General features: G+C 45.3%; 1 protein-coding gene across 4 annotated transcripts in view; it reads right to left on the reverse strand.

Annotated features, from left to right (window-relative positions):
• The window catches only part of LOC142570801 (retinol dehydrogenase 12-like), a 193872-nt gene that overhangs the window by 29401 nt on the left and 143001 nt on the right, over positions 1-21470 (reverse strand). For 3 of the 4 annotated variants that reach the window (XM_075679126.1, XM_075679124.1, XM_075679125.1), the window contains one exon: positions 12185-12291. The exons of the other annotated variant lie outside the window; for it this stretch is intronic. In XM_075679126.1, the coding sequence (XP_075535241.1) occupies positions 12185-12291 (107 nt within the window). The remainder of the gene's footprint in view (positions 1-12184; positions 12292-21470) is intronic. 4 annotated transcript variants of the gene reach the window in all.

Here is a 21470-nt window from a genome sequence, read left to right on the forward strand (position 1 = left end):
AAATAGCTTGAACGCGTATGCGTTTTCTATCTGTAGTGACGGACAAGATGGCTCGAGCGTTGCATAATGCCGTTTGCCTAAAGTCAGCTTCGCCGCAAGGCAACAATGTCGCGCAATTAAGCACGCACAGTGTATTGCGGCGAAGTATATCAAGAGTGGACAGCGGCCATTGTCAGAGGATATAGTGTGATATACGTGCGCACCTGTGGTCACGTCTCCTGTCGTAGCACAAGCACGGAGACGCCGAACAAGTGTACTGACAGGCCTTCAGAGCTACTTCGCACGCGGTTGTAGCGATCTGAGCCCTTGTTTCGCCCCCACAGAGCTCCCCGTATATGAGCTAGACATCGTGACAGCCGCGAGTAGTAATACGCGCTCCTTCATTAATTACCCTTGCGCACAAGCAGTTCAGGATCGCTACGAATCTGCACCACCTAGCCAATATCAGCTTTCACAAGGGTCTACTGCTATGAAATTGCATGACGACCATTTTTCTTTAGCATACATCTGTTGCGTATTCATTCGCAGGGCGTATTGTATTGCCAGTGTGGCTGTACAGCTCTCACAACGATCTACGGCTCAGATTGCATGGCGACGCAAGTTTTAGTACTTTCACATGAGTACAAGGAGGAGAAGGAGACAAAGGGGAGGAAAGACAGGGAAGTTAGCCAGTGTAAGTAGAAGCTGGCTACCCTGTGCTGGGGAAAGGGGTAAAGGGAATAATAAGAGAAAGAAGAAGAAGAGGAAAAAAATGGAAACCAGAAAATTCACACAGTAACGCGATACTGCGCGCTACAACATTCAAAGGCGGTCACACAATTCGGATGTCCTTAAAAACTTTAGCAAAGCCCTTAAGGCCTTGAGTGCCGAAGCCCGTCTGGACAAGTGTCCTAGAGGTTTTTCCTCTGTAAAGGGCGATTGTCCACTTTTTCAAGTGCTGTCACGAGCACTTTTCTTGGTACCGTGTAACGGGGACAGTCACAAAAGAGGTGCTCAATCGTCTCCTCGCCGCCGCAGGTGTCACAAGTAGGGCTGTCGGCCATTCCAATGCGGAATGAATAGGAGTTCGTGAAAGACACGCCGAGCCACAGGCGGCCCAGAAGTGTTGTAGGTAGGTTTTAATGAAGAGAAAGGAGGAGAGGCCGGCCTGGAGAGCGTGTCTCTAGCCTGCTACTCCTCAACGTTGGTTACCACGAGCGGAAGTGTTGCTTCCGCTTGTAGTAAACCTGGTGGTAGACGCAGTTGCAAACGTGGATCCAATATGTGGAGACGTGCGTTCGTGAATTCACTGATGTTCCACAGATTCTGCGTAAGCTCGCGGGCGAGAGAGCGAAGACTTGTGGCTGCATCTGTTCGTGACAGTGGTATTGGTATAACATGGGCACCATCGTGGGCAGATTGGGCGGCGTAATCCCCACCGTGATTTCCCGAAATTCCGCAGTGACCCGGTATCCACTGGTAGATGATGTTGTGTCCCTTGTTGATTGCGTGATAGTGGAGTAGTCGGATGTTTGCGACTAGTTGCACATTTGGTCCGTGGTTGAAAGGGTGAAAGGGGACATCAGACACTGGAGAGCTGCCTTTGAGTCACATAAGATGGACCATGAATGTAATGATTTGTGAACAATAAACTCCGGAGCATAACGGATAGCTGCGAGTTCTGCAGCCATCGATGATGTAATGTGAGATGTCTTGAACTTGAAGGTGACAGACTCTGCGGGCATCACCACTGCTCCAGCTGGACTTTTAGAGGAGACAGAACCGTCCGTGTAAACGTGGATGCGTCCTTTCTGCTTGTCATGTAGGAATGAAAGCACGGTTTGTTTGACGGCAAAAGTTGACATCTCCGTCTTCTTTTTCCTACCGGGAATAACAACAAGAGCCTGGAGTGGATGGAGGCACCACAGCGGTAGAGATGGCCGTGCTGCAGGCGTAATGTTTGACGGTAAAATTTCATGGTTGGCCGCAAAAATCTTGCTAAACGCTGAACGAGGTCGAGCGGCAGGAAGGGTGGCTAGATGATGCGATGGAAATCGGGCGAAGTCCCTGATATGCATCCTTAAAGCGTCTACTTGAAGATACATATTGATCGGTTGGTCATGCGCGATGGCTATTGTTGCTGCCGTGGATGCACATCTGGGAAGACCAAGGCAAGTTCGCAGAGCTTGAGCTTGTACAGACCGGAGGCCACGGAGGTTGGTCTTACCGGCCCCACCCAGTACAGGTAAGCTATAGCGCAGGAGACCGAGGAACAGTGCGTTATAGAGTTGGAGCATCGCACTCACAGACGCAGCCCATGACTTTCCCGCAAGAAATCTGAGCACGTGGGTTATCATGATTAATTTCCTTTTTAGGTAGGAGATATGAGGACTTCAGGAAAGGTCTCGATCTATTATCACTCCTAGAAAGCGGTGCGTCTCTTCGTCGGTAATCGGCTGTCCATTAATTCTGATAACGTACGGTTTCATTGCTTTGCACGTGAAAGCGACTATAGAGCGCTTCTCGGAGGACACCTCCAGGCCTCGCGCTCGAAGATAACCTGATGTTAGTGTGGCCACTTTCTGGAGTCTGGCGCGCACCTGGGGACGCGTCGCTTCTGATGACCAAATGCATATATCGTCTGCATAGATCGACACATGGGCGGATTGCGGAAGGGTATGCACTAGGTCGATGAGCACGAGGTTAAAGAGAGTGGGGCTCAAGACTCCGCCTTGTTTGTGGTACGTCACGGTAGGTGTTGTGTTGCGATGACGCATCATCCTCTGTTTGCACAAAGAATCACCTGTCCTTCAAGATGTTGGATATCCATCGAAAAACAAGGCCGCCTAAGCCGACATCGCCCAAGGCGTCCAGGATGGCTTGATGGGTTACGTTGTCATAACCACCTTTAACATCCAGGAACATCGCCGTTAACAGCCTCCCGAGGCTTTTTTTCGTGCTGAACAGACGAGACAAGATCTATGACGTTGTCTACAGAAGAGCGTCCGCGTCGAAAGCCTGCCATAGCGTCAGGGTATAACTTGTAGTGTTCTAGATACCACTCTAGACGCGTCAGCACCATCCTCTCCATCACCTTTCCTAGACAACTGGCCAGAGCAATGGGACGATAAGACGCCACGCCTAGGGGTGATTTACCTGGTTTGAGCAGAGGCACAAGGCGGCCGGACTTCCATGCAGCAGGAACTACTCCTTCACACCATGAATTATTGTACACGTCTAGAAGTGCATGCAGGTCTGTTTTACCAAGGTTTTCCAGAGCTGCGTATGTCACCCCGTCAGGCCCAGGCAATGAGGAACTTCTGCACGCTGCCAACGCCGCCTGCAACTCCTCGATGGAAAACAGATTGTCGATACGAGAATCCCGCAAAATTGGAACATCATGGGGATCACGTGTAGCGAACGATGACGGTAGACCAGCAACCTTGAAACAGAAGTCCTTCGTTATGTCGATCTCTCTGCGACCTTGGTAGAGAGCCAGGCATTTGAAGGGCTGGCGTTGTTGCGGCAATGTTGGAAGACCACGCACAGTTCTCCATATATGTGCCAGGGGTTTATGCGGATCAAGGGAATCACAGAAGGTTTTCCATCTTAGAGACAGCAGGGAGTTGATCCGACGCTGGATCTTCTTCTGTATGCGTCTCGCCTGCCTTAGGTCGTAGATGGACTTGGTGCGCCTGTACCTTCATTCCGCGCGACGGCGGATTGCTCGAAGCCGCTCCAATTCTGCTTCGAATTCAGAAAACTTAGGAATAGGCCTAAATGATCTTGTGGCTTCTTGAGCAGCGGCGTTAATTAGCTTCTCGACGTTGCCAGGTAAACAGTCCTGGGTCTCTTGGCAATTCTTCTCCATGAGCAACGTGTATTTAAGCCAGTCGGTGTGATGAAGAACTGTAGGAGAGTGTGACTTGCGCATGCCGTCGATTTTAACATATGTTAAAATCGACATATAACGTTTAACATAAAACGTGGTCACTACCATGCGTTTCGTTGTCCGTGAACCATTTCACACTGGCACTGAGGCATCTTGAAACAAAAGTTAAGTCCAACTGCTGTATGTCAATCCCCGCAAAAAAGTGGGACTGCAATCATTTAGGCCACAGAGCTCATGGTCCGACGCGAAGGATAATACACCTCTTCCTCGACAGTGCATCTCTAAGCTTCCCCATAGCGAATGATGCGCATTGAAGTCTCCGGTAATAATCTATGGTCCAGGTGTCGCTGTTAAAATTGCACTTAGTCTTGCGTTGTCAAATCGACTCGAAGGTGAAATGTAGGCGCCTACGAGCGTGAGTGCGACGTTCTTGCATATTATAGTGAAGCATAGGTACTGATTGCCGTAATCAGGTGCCGCTGGGTGTAAAACATACGCGATATCGCATCTGATATAAACAATGACTTTGCTGTGGTCGCTACAGATGGCAGACATGAAAGTTTCGTATCCTGCTAGGCGGATGACGCTCTCAATGTTTGGTTCACAAATGACGATTATTGGAAATTTGTTCTTGAAAACAAACGGACGAAAGTCCGAAGTGCGGGATTTAATGCCTCCGATATTCCATTGGAAGGTAGACGCTTCCTTGACCTCTTTAAGGAACGAATGTAGAGGAGCAGCCATGGTGCTTCTCAAGACCGGACAGTACCGGATTCAGGGCATTCAGTACTTGAAGTGCGCCTCGAGCCGCCGGAGTGTGTATGGCCGTGAGTAGTGCTCGTAGCGTGTTCGTAAGGGCCCTTATCATGGTGACAACTTGTTTGTCGTCGTCTTGGTTGCTGCCAGAAGGTGAAGCATAATTCGGCGAGCGTGCTACATCTTATCGCTCCGCTGGTGGATCTAGCCTTGGCAACGGCGGCCACTCCTCGCATGAGGCAATGATATTGGAGATTTTCTGCTGAGGAACCTCACTGCTACTATTGCTAGGTGTATGCGGAAGTTTGTGGACTATCAGTGGACGTGGTGCATCTTTAGCCATAGCAGTGGGTTTCCTAGATCTCCGGCGACGTGACCGTCGACGTCGCACCTTAGCGGCAGCCTCCCTGTGCGAGGAACCATCCCTGACCATTTGCCTCAAGACTTTCGCCTCATTTTTCACATGTGGGCAATTCTTTGAAGTGCATCGTGAGAGCCTTGACAATTGGCGCACTTTTGGTTTTCTGTACGACAGGCGTCGGAGCCGTGCGAATCAGAGCATCGTGAGCACACGGCAGCGTTTGTGCAAAACGCACTAACGTGCCCTATCCTTTGACACTTCCTGCACTGAAGCGGCTATGGCACAAAAGGCCGTACAATGTGTCGGAAGTGAACGACCTTGACGTGTGACGGTAGGCTCTCTCCTTTGAAAGTTAACTTGACACACTGCGAGTTTCCCAGGCAACGGGCTTGTAATGCGGTAATTCCCTCTGTCGCCGGCTTGATGGCTATATGCAGGTCAGCATCACTCATGGAATCGTCTACGTCATAGACAACGCCGGCCGTAAAATCATGATCGTCTTATTTATAGCAGCGTAGGTTGGTGCTATCCAGCACCTTAACGTTGCTCAGAATGTCTAGCGCGCTGCGGTTTGTAACATCTATAGCGAGGATGTTCTTACGGGCGTTGATCCTTACATCTTTGATCTGACCCGGAACAGGTGCCTCGAGCGACACAGATGTGGCTTGGCGGTTGATCCGGTTTAGATTGTCGCTAGCAGCCACAGGCACAAATAAAATTGTGAGGTCTGACATCACTGGTCCCTGAGTAGATCACAGTGTACTCGCTGTCGGTGTCACTCGGGCGACTAGACCTCTTCCTCGGTGGGGCCGCTGTTGACGTAGAAGGACCAGGAACCCCTCCAGGCCACGTCCATCACCGTAGTTAAGGGAGCAGCGTCTCTCACAAAGTAACTTCAAATTCGCAGAAACAAAAAGGCAGCGTTCTACACAGGCCACTTCGTCATCGTCTCCTCCTACAGAGTACAAGATGTTCCATTCCCACGAATCTCCAAGTGTGTTGTATGCTCAGTTACATTAAGAACTACTGCATCGGCACGGCAGTCGAATTCATAAACTGTTTCCGTTCCCGCGATTCTCCTGAAGTGTGTGGTATGCACAACGACATTAATGAACAATGCATCGGCACGGCGTAATGCTTTGCCAATAAAGTCATCCGAGAAAACGCCTCGCGTCCAAACGTATCCCCCAGCGACTATCAGAATTTAATATGCTACCACCGCAAAAAAAGCAACAAACTCGCATCGGCGTGGCAGTGGAATTCATAAACTGTTTCCGCTCCCGTGAATCTCCTGAAGTGTGCGGTATGCTGACCTTGCTCAACGACATTAATGAAGAATGACATTAGACATTATTTATTTCATCATAAATTTGTACATCAACATAAGCAAACAACTGTTGGGCCCATAGCCAAGGCTAGTGTGGGCCCCTGTGGTATGCATGCGTTTGTGCTGAGGCGATCAGGACAGTGATGAACAAATGCGTATTGATTATACATAATTGTACAGGATGAGAAACAAGAGGGAAAAAAGAAAACATACATCAGTGCAACAATAGAATAGTATTACTGAAAAAATATCACCACAAAGACAAAGCAACATTCTTAACTAATTTTTGGGAGATATAATCTTTTTATGGAAAATAAAAAGTTACTGGCACTCTTCACTTCTATTGGTAAGGCATTCCATATCTTTGTACCATGATACTGAATTAGTCTTTGACCGTATGTGTTTCGGGTAACTGGTAAATTAAAATTTATGTTAGTGGCGTGTATAGTATTTCGTGTAGGAATCACAAATATACTAAACGACAATGAGTGATTGCGACATATTATGTTATTCACTAAAATAGCAACTTTCATTTCGGAGGATAGGGTAAAGGGAAGTATTTTCAACCTGCAAAATAAATGACTGCTGGATTCGAATGGACTAGAAAATGTCATTATCCACACCGCTCTCTTTTGTAAGCGCAAAATTGGATCCAAATATGTTTTAAATGTGGACGACCATGATTCGCAACAGTATGTCAAATGACAATGAAAGAGAGAAAAGTAGATGATTTTCAGTACCGAAATATCGAAGCATGCCCTCGCCTTTCAGAGCCCATAACACGCTGAAGCTCGCTTCGAACATAGGTTATCAGTGTGTGGTTTCGAGTTTAAACTACTGTATAGTGTCACGCCCAGATATTTAATTGTGTTCACCTGCTCCAGAATGCTATTATCCAGATATATTTGCAGAGGTGCACTGTTAACATGACTATGCCTAGAATGAAAAATCATGTAGTGAGTTTTAGCTTTGTTGAGTGTAAGTTTATTTGCTCCAAACCATGATGAAACACAGATTAGTTCTTTATTAGTAATCTGTATTACTTCGTGAAGTGTTTTGCCTGTAAACACTAGTGCAGTATCGTCCGCGTACATGACAGCTTTGGCAGATGTGAGAATTGAAGGAAAATCGTTGACATACAAAGAAAATAAAATTGGTCCTAGGACAGACCCCTGTGGCACACCAGTTTTAACAAAAGAACACGAAGACGTAAAATTAGCAATTTTAACAAACTGCTGTCGGTTGGTTAAGTAACTAGAAAATAAATTGAAAGTACTGGCACTGAAACCGTAGTATTCAAGTTTCTTTAGTAGTATGGAATGAATAACTGTATCGAAAGCCTTCTTGAGGTCTAGAAATATTACTAAGGCTAATTCATTATTACGGAGTGCTTCGTTTATATGCTGCGACAACTCTAGTACTGCTGAGGACGTAGAGCAACCGCTTCTGTAGCCATGCTGAGATTCATTTAAAATGTTGTTTGTGTTAAGGTACTCTTTCAATTGAATAGAAATAACCTTCTCAAACACGGTATTAATAGCACTCAAAACAGAAATTGGTCGATAACTTCCAGGGTCATTATTATCGCCACATTTATATATAGGAGATACTCTAGCAATCTTTGGAGTTTCAGGGTATGTACCGCGTGCGATATTAAGATTGAATATGGTTGTAAGAACAGGGCAGAGGAGGTCAACGTTATCTTTTAAAACTTTGACAGTAATGCCATCGTGACCAGCCGCCTTGTTAGCATTCATATCGGTTAAAATATTTTGTACTGGAGTATCTTCTATTGGTTTAAGGCAAAATGTGCAGCATAATAACGGGTAATTAACATCACATGTCTGATAAGTTATACAGTCAGCTAGAACTGGCCCAACGTTGGTAAAGTATGTGTTAAACTCACCAACTTTTTCGATGTAAATTCGGTCAGGAGCAATGTGCCTTTTCACAGATGCACTAAATACATTGTTAATAATGTCCCACATCTTTCTAGAATTACCCTGAGCCTTACAGAGCAGTTGCGCGTTAAACTCTTTTTTCCTTACGAATGATTGCAACGACAAAATTGCGAGAGCTACGAAACTGCTGTAAATAGTACATATTATGTCTTTGCTGTTTCCACTTCTGATACCAAGTGTCTCTTTCCTTAATGGCGCTTAATGTAGTCTTAGTCATCCATGGACACAACGGCTGCTCGTACCTGTGATGATTGGTTGTTGTGCATTCAGAGATGACACGGGAGAGGGTTTTCAGTAGCTTGTCACATTCAGTATTGTTGTCTGCAGTGAGTACGTCAGAGAAATTTATCTTCTTAATTTTATCACGAAGCAGCGAGTAATTTATTCGACCTGTGCGTGGATTTAGTTCATTCCTAGTAATGCTTCCATCATTAGGTATCAATGCGAAGACAGGAGAGTGATCTGTTATACTCGTATTGTATACACCTGCGAGAATATTATTATGATTGCATAGAATATGGTCGATGATTGTGGCTGAGGTTGCTGCAATTCTTGTGGGTTGAGAGATTGAGTTCTTGTAATTGTATGATTGTAATAACAATGAATAATCGGCATTTAGGTCTCCGTAAGTGTCTATATTGAAGTCCCCGGTTACAACTACAGAGTTAAAGTTTCTATCGGTCAAACCGGAAAGAATGGTTTCCAGAACACTGTAAAACTGTTGTAAAATTGAACTGGGTGGTGGATAGACTACGCCTATGACCATGCCTGTAGGTATTGCGACAAAAAGTGATTCAAATTTATCATTACTTATAAGCAATTGAGGCATTTCGATGAGGGTTAGATTTTGTCTAACATATAAGGCAACACCTCCGCCACGTGATGAAGTCTGCCTTGGGTTAGATAGAAAATGATAACCGGAAATCGGAATGTGTTCGCTGTTTCTTAGCCATGTTTCCGAGAGCGCAATGATGTCGTAGGGAAAACTGATGCTGCGCTAAAAATGCGCACAACAAATCTTTGTTTCTATTCAGGCTTCTGATGTTGCAGTGAAGTATAGACATTCATGGTTTTGCATGAAATTCGGTGTTCACTTCAGTAATTGAATATGCCATAAGGACGAAAAGCAGTAGCTAGTTAGAGATATGAACACTAGACAACGTTGGTTAGTTCTTCAGTTCTTATGTGCAGTACAGTGGAATTTTCAAGCTTCCTCATTAGGATCTTAGATTGTGACACCCAAGCGAACTTCCAGTTTTTATCCCGCTTCGTTTGTATGGCTTTGCCGAGCAAGATCTTGTACTCTGGACAAAGATGCTCATTGATGTACACAGGTTCGTTCTTTTCAAGACCAAGTGACGATGTCGTTAACCTGTTACGTTTAGCACTCTGCAGCAGACGGTCACGAACGTTCCTTGAAACAAACTTAACGACAATGTTTGGTCGTCCTTTGTCTTTTGTCGGAACCCGATGAACCAGATCAATGTGTTCCAGTCGAAGCTCCTCCTTCAGGCATGTGGCTATCTTCAGCATCATATCGGGTAAAGATTCTTCAGAAGATGCAGGGACGTTTTTGATTTCTAAGTTGTTCCGACGGCTATACTGCTTTAGCTCTATCATTTCCTTCCTCGTGGTCTTTACTTGAGTGTTTAATTCCTTTATATCTCGACTGTGGTCGGACTGCTTCTCCTTTACCTCAGCGAGTTTGCTGCACACACCTTTCACATCTGCTCTGAGTTGCTCAAATATGGTGTTCATCTGGGTCATAGAATCTTTAAGTCCTTCCATATCGGTAGATGATTTCTTGTTATCATCAGCTATACCTTTGATGTCTGCTCTGATGATTGTAGTGATCTCTTCAAGGCGCAAAGTAACATCAACTAGATCCTTAGCCAGTTCTTTAACAGTCGACGGTGGTTTGTCAGCAAGTGTCTGTCCAAGGCTTTTTAAAGGATTATCACCCATATTTAACAATAAACAGCAGAAACAGGGCGATCCAGGAGCCTAAGAATAATATCAAGCAGAAAGACACGACGAAGGTCGGGCACGTCCTTTTAAGCGGTAGCCAGTTGCGCAGAAAGGGCTGAAGCCTTGACATGCGCATGAGATGCCACTGCCACACCAAGTCACTGGATCTTCCGTATCTAGTTGTACACGTGTAGCGAAGTGCGCAGGTTGTTGAAGGGACCAGCCGCCTGTGCGGCTATCGATGGCAAGCGCGGTGCAGTAGTCAGGTCGGGCGCCGGATCCTGCAGAAAGCAGTAGAAAAGGCTTAGTTTCGAGCTGTTGCTTGCAGCTGCCTGGATCGCTCTGAATTGTCACGATGTAACGGCACGATGTAATACTTTGCCACTAAAGTCATCTGAGACGACACCTCACTTCCAAACGTATCCCCCTGCGACTATAAAAATTTAATATGCTACCGTCGCAACAAAGTAGCCACAAGCTCACCTCGGACACAGCTTCTTCGCCTTGCCGGCCACGCATTCTGTCGATTGCGTTGCCAGCTCGGCTAAGGACGAACGGAGCTAACAACTTTCTTCCGCGTAGTACATAGGCGAAGAGAAATCTCAAGGACCGAAAGTTCCCACATTTCTCTCTCGCAACCACTGCTCCTGGCGCATGCGCAGAAAGAGCGGAGAAATCCAATTATGATGTGCTCGTGCCGTGAGATGGGGACGCTGACGCTCGTCGGCGGCGTCAGCTGCTGAGGTCAGTCCGCGTTACAAGCGTAACCGGAGTGACGTGTATAACTGCGTCTGCAAGAGGCGATGGCGAGCGGCTACGAGTAAGGCTCGGTGTGACGCTCCCTTGGGTGTTGTCGCCTCTGACACTGGTGGCACGATCTTCCCGCGACGAAGGGCAGCTCTCGTCGTTGGTGGAACAAAAGCGTGAGAAGAACAGCGCCACGCAAGATGGCTGTGCGGTGACGATGGTCATGATATGGCACCAGTGTAGCGCGCGTCGTCTGTATCGAAACCAAGCGCGCCACTCACAGCGTTGTCTTCCTAATATAAACGTATATGCTCGTAATACAAAATATTAATACGCGAATCGAAAAAACATTTAGACAGGCCTCAAATTTTGTAATAGGGAGTATCGTAATTCTCGTTGAATTTTTTTCATTGTAAATCGCATTCCCTTACGGGAAGTCCTGTAGAGCATCTGATAATAGCAATACCGAGTGGTTAAAAAGGGAACAATACCTTCATTACATGCGATGGGTCCTTGATAAGAAATTGATTGCTGAATCTATATTCCAAGATACATGGACCGTTGGTAACGAGCAGCGCACTTTCCGGTACCTCATAATTCCTTCCTCGTAAGGCAATTTGCGTGCACATCTGATCACTCCCGGTAGTCCTGCGACAGTCGACTGCATCCTGTGTTGCCTCATGATGATTTTAAGCGTTTAGGGACGCAAGGGCCAGGTATGGTCAAAGAGCGCCTCATCCACCCAAATAAGCCTCGGCTGCTTCTAGTTGCGCGTTCCTTCCCTCGCCAGCTTTTCAATTGCACGCCACCGGTTGTGTGCTTTGTGTACGCGTATGCACTGTATGCTCAAGAAAAACGGTCGTCATGCAATTTCATAGCAGTAGACCCTTGCGAAAGCTGTACAGTAACACCGATATTGGCTAGGTGGTGCAGATTCGTAGCGATTCTGCACCACCTAGCGATTCGATATACACGTATCCTCTTAGTGTCCAACAGAACATCCTCTACTTGAGTTTGCTCTGAAATCTCAATTTCTACGCCTAATATATTCCTTTCCATGGCTCCTTAGCATCCCTTACGCTTAGCTTGTTATCCTCCTAGTTGTAGCACTAGCACAATTTGTTATCCGTTTGATCTGGAGACGCCATTTACAGTACTGCACTGTACACAAGAAAAGCTCGGGCACCCGTTACCCTTCCGTAGAAATTCACGAGGATTCGGAAGAGGTAGGCGATCAGTCTTTCTTCTCCGGCGATTCCAGTGTCGACTGCGCCCGGGTGGACTGCGTTCACGGTCACTCCTGCACGCTCCACGTAAACGAAACGGAAGCGTTGTTAGTGAAAACTAATGGAGAGAAAACATATAGACACAAATCAGCTCAGAAACCGCTGCACTGCAGACGTTCCCTGCGACATATGGTAAGCAGATCGTCTGTTGTACAGCTCCTTGGTGTTGCATGATACAGAAGAATACTATACAATCCGAAGGCCTTATAATTCATATTGTTATCTTTATTTTACAAAAAAAGTGACATGCCTTCGCCATTGGGCCAATCTATTTTTCTTCCCTCCCCACATCTTCTTATTTACTATATTCTAAGCGCTCCCATGATTGTGGATTGAGTGACCGAATATGAGTTGCAGCGCGTGACCGATTCCTGTGAAAGCTGTAGCAAGTCGCATGTAACATTTCTCTGTTTTTATTCCTTCTCTTTTTCTATCACATTTTATTCCCTATATATCTTTCCTCGGCACGGGGCAGCCAGCCGGTACTTAACACTGGCTCATCTCCCCGTCTCTGACTTTTTCCTCGTCCTGTTCCTCAGCCAGCCTTCATGTTGGCGTTGCACTCCTCTTACGTGCCTTGTGTATAGCAGTCTGTCATTTAAAATAACATCAAACAGAAAGAACAAAAACAGTTTAGATTGCAAGAGCAGTTGGTTATTGGGCGACAAAATTATAGCGCAGCTTTCCTTAATTTATCTTGTAAAAAGCCACGCATATAACGTCAATGTGAGGTCACAAATTTAAACGTATTTTCTCGCATCTAAACCGCATTGCGCAAGAAAACTCGGAGGAGTTAGCAGGCCCACACTTTGCTAACATTGTAGTAAAACATACCGAATCTTTATTATTTAATAAACACTTACCTAGCTCCTAGCAGATGCTATCAAAGTACAGTGAAACGCCTTTATAGCGAAGCATTCGTTCGAGACCTCCAAAATCTTTCGTTATACAGGTCACTTCGTTGTAAAGATGGCGCCTCAATGGCGCCAGCTAAGCACGTCTGGCTAAGCAAAACCTTTATTTAACATGGAACCGAGAGAGACGGAGTACAAGAGGTTGCCAACTTTTCTGCTGCGTACTTCGTCCGTGTGGGAGTGTGGTCGACCTTATGGCAACGAGGTTCGTGCCACGCTGCATGGTGTAGTTATGCAAAGTACCGCTCTAGGGCATCCAACGCTTCCATTTTGTCAGGGTTCGTCTGTAAGTTCCTTGTCACTGGTGCCTTGGTTGACTTTTTTGTCCTTTTTGTCATTGACAGTTTCGACGATATCGTTGGTCGTCAGTTCCAAGCAACTCACGTTGCCGTCGTCAAGCACGACGCACTGGTCAGCCAGCCATCACAACCGCTGCTGTGCTACAACAAGCCGCGTACGCGAGTTCAGTCATTTCAAGAGCTGTGCAGGCCAACTATTATGCTCGCTTTCATCGGCGCGCTCATGAAGCATGCCGCAATGCTAGCGCTGGCCGAAGATCGCTAGCAGCTGAGGAGAACAGTGGCGGTACCGCTGCTTGCACTGGTTGCGAATCAACAAAATAGCCGCCGGCGACATCTAACTTCTGTCGTCGTGCCGGCAAATCTGTCGCAGTGGTCTTCGCCTGTAGAGGCGTTCACAACTCATATGAAAGATATGAATTTGGCTGGGACACACGGAATATTTCGGTGTCCATGTAATTTCGTTGTCCGTTCCAGATGATTTTGTCTCTTTACGACGTTACGGGAAGCGGGTGCAAAAATCTGGATATGGTATCGTCACTCGCCTTACACTTCTGCTTTTTTTTGTGGCTTTCAAGTCATCCGCTAACCTCAATGGTGACCTACTTGGTGGCCAACAAGTTTAATCAGTGCACGTTCAGTCATTATTTCGCTTTATTGTCTGTTGCTACTGCTCGAGCTGAATGGTGCTGCTCATGTTGGAGTTGGTTGCACATCAACTAATAAATAGCTTTCCCAGGTTTGTTATGAAATATTCTGTTGATTGCTGCACCAAACAGCTGCTGTAAGTTAGTAAAAGCGTCGAGAAAGCGCTTCAAGTTTTCGCCAATGTACATAAGAGCCATTCATGGATAAGCACGATCATTTTACAGCGAAGCTGTTTATGGCTATGCTCTGGCGCATCTCGTCTCCGTGGATATAGACCAACAATTTTTCATACGTGGGCCGATCCCGAAGGTAGTGCAATGTCCGGCCGACCCGCGCTGGAGATGAAGCAGGCGTTATGCATTCTCCACACGTGGGCCGATCCCAAAGATAGTGCAATGCTCGGCCTATCCGAGGCGGAGGTGAAGCAGGCCTTAAGCACTCCCGATACGTAGTCCGATTCCGGATATGGTGCAATGCCGTGCCAACCCACGGCGGAAGTGAAGCAGGCGTTAAGCACTCCTAATACTGGGGCGGATCCTGAAGTTAGTGCAATACCGGGCCGAGCAAAGAAAATGGGGATCACGACAGCTCTGCTGGGGCAAGGGAGGGCGAGTTCCGTTTACATAAACGAGCACTTCACCCGAAAAAGCAAGCAGATACTTGGCGCTGCAACAGCAAAAAAAAAAAAAAAGAGGCAGGTGGGGTGGAAGCACGTATGGACCAAAGACGGGAAAGTCTTCGCACATCGAGAAGATGGCTCCCCTGTGCTTCGGCTCATCAGCCTCGATGCCGTACAGCTCATGACAAACAATGCGGAAGAGCCGTGATCAGCCTATCAGAGCAATCTCTTTCAATCCCAAGCTTACAACTTATTTTCTTGTTGCGCCAAGATGGCTGTTGCGCCGAAAAACCTAAAAACACTGCGAAACAAGAACTCCCCAGCCTTCCTTGATCTTAATGCGCAATCATTGGAAAATAAGCATGATGATTTAGATTTGCTCATTGATTCTACTGATGTTCAGTTTGACGCCATAATGGTCTCTGAAACTTGGTACTCACGACCAAACGTTCCGTTTACGCGTACTGGTTATGAAACCTTCGTACTAAACCGTCCGCAACGCCGGGGTGGTGGCGTGTTGCTGTTGGTTAGTCGCGCTCACGACATGCAAGTTCTGAAGGAATTCTCTGTCTAAAATGATATTTTTGAAATGATAACTGTGCAAAACGGCTCCAGGATTATATCAGTGGTCTACCGGCCTCCTAACGCTCGGTGCCAAGTTTTTCTTGATTTTTTGAGGAAATGTTAGAATTCGTGTCCCAAAACAAATATTTACTATTTCTCAGCGGTGACCTGAACATAGATTTGCTATCCGTTTCCAGCATTAGTAGTGATATTCAGTCAATTCTCACATGTAGTGGATTTTAAAATGTTATAAATGAACCAACCAGCATCACTGATAGAACATCGAGTCTACTTGATCTATTTATCAAAAATGCAGACTGTGAAATTGTGTCAAGTGGAACACTTATGTGCGATATTAGCGACCATTTTCCTGTCTTTGCTTTTATTTCTGAGGGAAATGAAGAAAAGCGTGAACGTAGCAGTCCTGTGCATACTCAGGATATTCCAGATCGTTCCCTTCATGCTTTTCGAATGGAAGCTCAGATTTATGATTGGAGTCACGTTCTATCGTATACCGACGCAGATAGCATGTACGAAGCGTTCAATTGTGGATTTTAACACTACATATAAAAAACATTTTCCAGATATCGTAATCAGAAAATGTAAGAACTCTCGAAAACCTTGGATAAACACTTCCCTTTACAAGCAGATAAATTTGAAAAACCGCATGTACTGGGAATTTGGGAAACCCAAAGACATTGACAAATTTAAGGCCTTCAAGGTGTTTAGAAATAAGCTCAACGCTATACTAAATTCCGCGAAAAAAGAGTATTACCAAGCCTATTTTAACGATGTGGTGAGATACTCTGCTCTGTTCTGGAAGCGACTAAACACCGACCAATGTTTCTAATGTTAACAGCATGCTTGTGAACAACCGCGTTGTCCACGCAGCAGATCTTTCAAATGTTTTGAATGATCATTTCATAGCTGTTGGAGAGCCTACAAGTTACAGCAGAACATGCATACCCTCGAGTCATAAAACAGCACAATTTTCTGGTAGTATGGTGTTTTTCCCACAAGTGAAAATGAAGTTAAAGATGTGCTTTATAGCCTAGAGAATTCCAAATCACGTGATGTAAATCACGTGATTTGTAAGCATGATGTGCAAGTTAGGCCAGTCAAATTTGTTATAGACAGAATTGCGCCCATGTTAGTTGAAATCTACAACTTATGCTTAGAAAAGAGCTCCTTTCCGAAGGAGATGCAGATTGAAAAAATGGTAGCAATCCACAAAGGTAGAAATAAAAACGATCTAAATAATTTTGGACCGATTTCCATTTTTCCTGTTTCTTTGAAGGGCTTAGAAAAAATCTTACACAAGCAATTGCATGGTTTCTTAGAAAAACACTCGCTCATCTCGACATCACAGTATGGTTTTCCCAAAGGCAAATCAACGGAATTGGTTTTACTAACACAAAAACAATTTATAGCTACAGCGTTTGATGCAAAAGAACTAGTCTTAGGTGTATATTTAGATTTCACGAAATCATTCGATACTGTTCATCATATTACACTTATAGCTAAGCTTGAACAGCACGGAGTACGTGCTCACGCAAACGAGCTTTTGTCTTCGCATCTGCAACATCGGTGTCAGTACGTTTGCCATAATCATTCAAACTCAAAAAAAAAACCTATCCCACATGGTGTGCCACAAGGGAGCATTCTCGAACCACTTCTTTTCATTGTTTCCATGAATGACCTTTTTTCGACCGCTGAAAATATCAAATGGATAGGCTATGCAGACGATACCACCATGTTTTTTCAGGGGCACAAATCCGGACACTCTCGTTAATTATGCAAACATTGTGCTCCAGGATATCGCAAATTGGTGTGATAGAAACTATTTAAGAAGTAATGCTAAGAAAACGCAAGTGATCATGTTTCACCCAAAGCATAAGGCCCTGAATCTTGAAGACAGATTGTATTTAAAAAGTGAGGAAATTAAAATTTTAAACGACGTTCAAACACTAGGAGTTATATTTTCAGAAAATATGATTGGGAACAAACATGCAGAATCACTTTGCGGAAAGCTAAAGAGAATAACGGGACTGTTACATAGACACCGACATGTCTTGCCTACCACTGTGAAACGAACTGTATATAACTCACTTCTTCTTTCTACACTAAATTACTGTCACCTAATCTGGGCAACCACATCAAAACAAAACATCGCCAAACTAAAATTATGTCAAAAACGAGCAATTCGTGCTGTATCTAATCTCTCCTCCAAAGAACACACGTCTAAATATTTTTACGAATACAAAATAATGCCGGTTGAATTCATTTATTCGTTTCGTCTAGCATGCCTGTACAGAACAACGTTGAGAATGGGAAATGTTGAGAAGGGGAAATATAATGTAAATTTGTTTAACATGTGGGGGGGGGGGGGGGAATCATCGCGAAATTCCCTATAACACGAGACATGCCGACATTTTGTTAACAAGCTTTTGTTGTACAAATTATGGACAGTAATCTGTGTCCTACCGCATAGCTGATCTACTAAACACCCTAACTACAAGTGGATTAAACCCGGATACTACGCCTCCTCGTTCTTTTTTCACTTATTCCCTCTCGCAAAATCCCGCTGTGTGATTCCTGTACTTGTATTTGATTATTGTATACATATTAGTACGTACATTGGTATTAGTATAGATTAGTATTAGTGTATGTATATGTGTATGTGTGCACATATGCGTATGTCGTCTATGTATATCGAGTTTGATGCATCTGATGTATTCAATTTTGTTTTCATGTTTTCACTGCATTGTCACAGCTTATTTTCTTAAATTATTTCGTATGTACCTCTCTTTTCTTCATTTTCTTGTTGTTGTTCTGCAAAAAAAATTACTGCCAGTATGTCCATGTTACCATATTCTTTCTTAACATTTCCTGTAAAGTGCCTTGACTTATGTACAGTGCTCACTGAATGAAACGCGTCAATTTAGGGCTAAGTAATGCGCATACTTTCGTTTCAGACGGCTGTAGTTCGTGTCACATCGACGTAATTCTGGCGCGTACACTTACATCGGAGTCCTCGCCACCTTTGGTGACCAAATTCCTAGCGACACGACATGGTGCTCTCGCGTAATTTGCACTTATGTAGGGTACTACTAAATGATCTGTGTCCCGTTTCATTCTGCGAGCACTGTACCTATACTACTGCTGCACACTGTCGAATTGTACCATAGGTGGCCGGGCTTAGTCAAGCTGCAGTAATGCAGTTTTTTCCCGCCACCCCCTTTCTTTCTTTGTTGAGAGATGAAATGAAACTTTGATTTGATTTGATTTGATCCTCCGCGGAGGTGAAGCAGGCCTTAAGCACTCCCAATACGGCGGCGGATTCCGAAGATAGTACAATACTGGGCCGATCCGCGGCGGAGGTGAAGCAGGCCTTAAGCACTTTCGATACGTAGTCCGAATCCGCATATAGTACAATGCCGTGCCAACCCGCGGCGGAGGTGAAGCAGGCCTTAAGCACTCCCAATACGGCGGCGGATTCCGAAGATAGTACAATACTGGGCCGATCCGCGGCGGAGGTGAAGCAGGCCTTAAGCACTTTCGATACGTAGTCTGATTCCGGATATAGTGCAACGCCGCGCCAAACCGCGCTGGAGGTGAAGCAGGCGTTAAGCCCTCCCAATACGAGGGCCGATCCCGAGGATAGTGCAAGACCAGGCGGACCTGCTACGGAGGTGCAGTTCGCCCATTGAGGGGCCCCCCATTCACAGCTTCGCTGGTCATCCTTCTTACAGAGTGGAAAGGCACTGAACTTGTAATTTTTTTTACTTGTTAGTTGTTCTGTGTGTATTCGGAAGAAGTCTAGTAAATAGGTCCATTTCACCTTCGTCGCTGAGTTATGTGAGCCCCACTTCCATTGCAAATTTCAATGCTTGTCTAACCTAAGAAGTTCTCACTATTTATCTTCTTAATTACCCGCATAATATAGTGTTTTCAAAGCATTTATGCAAGTAAAATGTTAGAACCCCCAATGTAATAACCAATAAACATGAAGAATACGAGCATGCCATTTATTTTACTTGTTTTTTTTATTTTTCTATGTCGACAGCGATTCAGGAGCTAACCATAATGCATGCGTGTTTACCGCGTAAGAAATACAATCTAATTGGTGAAATATAGCCGACGAGAGAATTAAGCAACGTCAGACTTGGCATTAGCAACGGTGACGCAAACTTTGATTCGAAGATTTCGAGAACCTGCAGCGACAGCGAAGCGTCAAAGTAGTGCTACGGCCCCGTGCCGCCCAGCACGAAGAGGCCACTCGTGTCTAAATGACGACCACGATTTCGTGATAGCGTTGCCTTCTGGCCAGTCTGGAGGATCTTTTAATGCGACGGCGTTAAGGGCCCCGTGCCACAGAACATCCAGTGTCAGCCTCCGCGGAGTTGTCCGTGAGCGAGACTTCCACATATATTTAGGTATATGTATATGCCACGCCTTGCTATGTATTATGCGGTATATGTGGGTTATATTGCTACGCCATTCTATCACTAAAGCTGCTCGTACCTTGCCTTACATTCTTGACAAAGTTATTCCTTGTAATTTTGAGAATGACAGCCCCCAAACAAATGTCATGAAACAACACACTGACAGCGCATGCATTTTATGTTAAATCGTCTCAGACTTACCTATTAAAAGTGCGAAAGTAACAGAAACCTGAAAAAGATTAATTTCTTGGCGCGGCTGTGCACTACCTGTGGGATCGGCCCACGGAAGAGAACGCGTTTCTACCAGAAAGTTCGCCTTCGTACATAGCGTTCGCCTCCAGTGTTTCCCGGTAAACATCATGGTTACATAAGCCGAAGATGTACGCAAGCGTGAGATCTTTGAATGCTATCGCCATCCAAGTTTAGAGGCGAAGATTAAGTGTGCTCTCACTTTTTTTTGCGAAAGCATCAAATCGAGCTTTCAGCGAGAAATTGGCAGTTACTTAGTATCATTTCCTGAATTGAGTGCGAAAGCATCAACGTCTGCTATTGTTTGGTTGCGTCCATGATACGTGACGTCATACATTGTCATGTTTCCTTCTCAACTCTACCTTAACCCACCTTGCACTAATATGTATCAATCGTAATCCACCTTAGTGAACTTTATTCCGCCTGAATCCACTTTAATTCCCCTTCATTCACTTTACTTCACATTATTTCACTTTACTCCACCTTAAGCCACCTTACTACAACTTGTTCTAACTTTAATCCTGCGTTACTAATGACGTCATAAAAGATGCTGATCCCGTCCCTGATGATGACGAGTTTTGTTACCACTCGTCACGCACAACGCCGGCCTTTCTGTCCCATGGAACATATAATGCTTCGACATTAAAATCCGGCATCTGTAGCAGCGAAACAGCCCGCACCTGAATTCCCATTGGCTGCGACGCGATGTCCCGTGTGTGCCTCGACGAAGCAGCGCGGTCGACCGAGAACACCTGTTGCTGGCGCGCCAGCTGTTGCGTAAGAAGGCCTCACCGCGACGCCACGTCACCCTCGGGAGCCTGCGTTATCTGCGCGTTCCTTGTCCGCGCAAGCTCTGGCGTGCGTTCTAACTTCGCCTCGGTAATCACTATAAGGAAATCAATGCATAAAAATGTATGCAGGAACTCTACTGGAGTTGTCTAAGTATGGATAAGCATACCCCCAAATTTAAGTTGCCCCACACCCAACTTTTAAGTTCCGCTACTTCCACGTTTAAAAAGCAGTGCTGCTAAATTGAACCACAGAGACGAGTGCAGCACATACGAAGCGCATCTCTCACCTGTTTATTGAAACAAATCGGGGTTGTATATTGAGGGCAAGAACGCCATGCACAAAGCGCAATGCGCCAACTGAGCTTGAGACGTGCGGTCCATCTGTTAGTACCTTTCCTAAGGAACTTATTAAGCCAAATTCTAAGTTCAAATTTGCAGTGCGGCTTTTTGAAACAAGTATGATATTCAACTACTGTGAACGCAAGCCTTAATCTCCAAATTTAAGTTGGGCCATCCCCAAATTTCATTTCAACAACCCCCAAATTTCAAATTCGCCCACCCCGAAATTTCAGTTGGACCGCCACTAAACTTAAAGTTGGTCTACCCACATATTTCAACTTGGCCAACTTCCAAATATCACTTGGCCCAATCGCAAATTTAGTTG

Source organism: Dermacentor variabilis, chromosome 2 (assembly GCF_050947875.1).
Source record: "Dermacentor variabilis isolate Ectoservices chromosome 2, ASM5094787v1, whole genome shotgun sequence".
Classification (NCBI taxonomy): Eukaryota; Metazoa; Arthropoda; class Arachnida; order Ixodida; family Ixodidae; genus Dermacentor; species Dermacentor variabilis.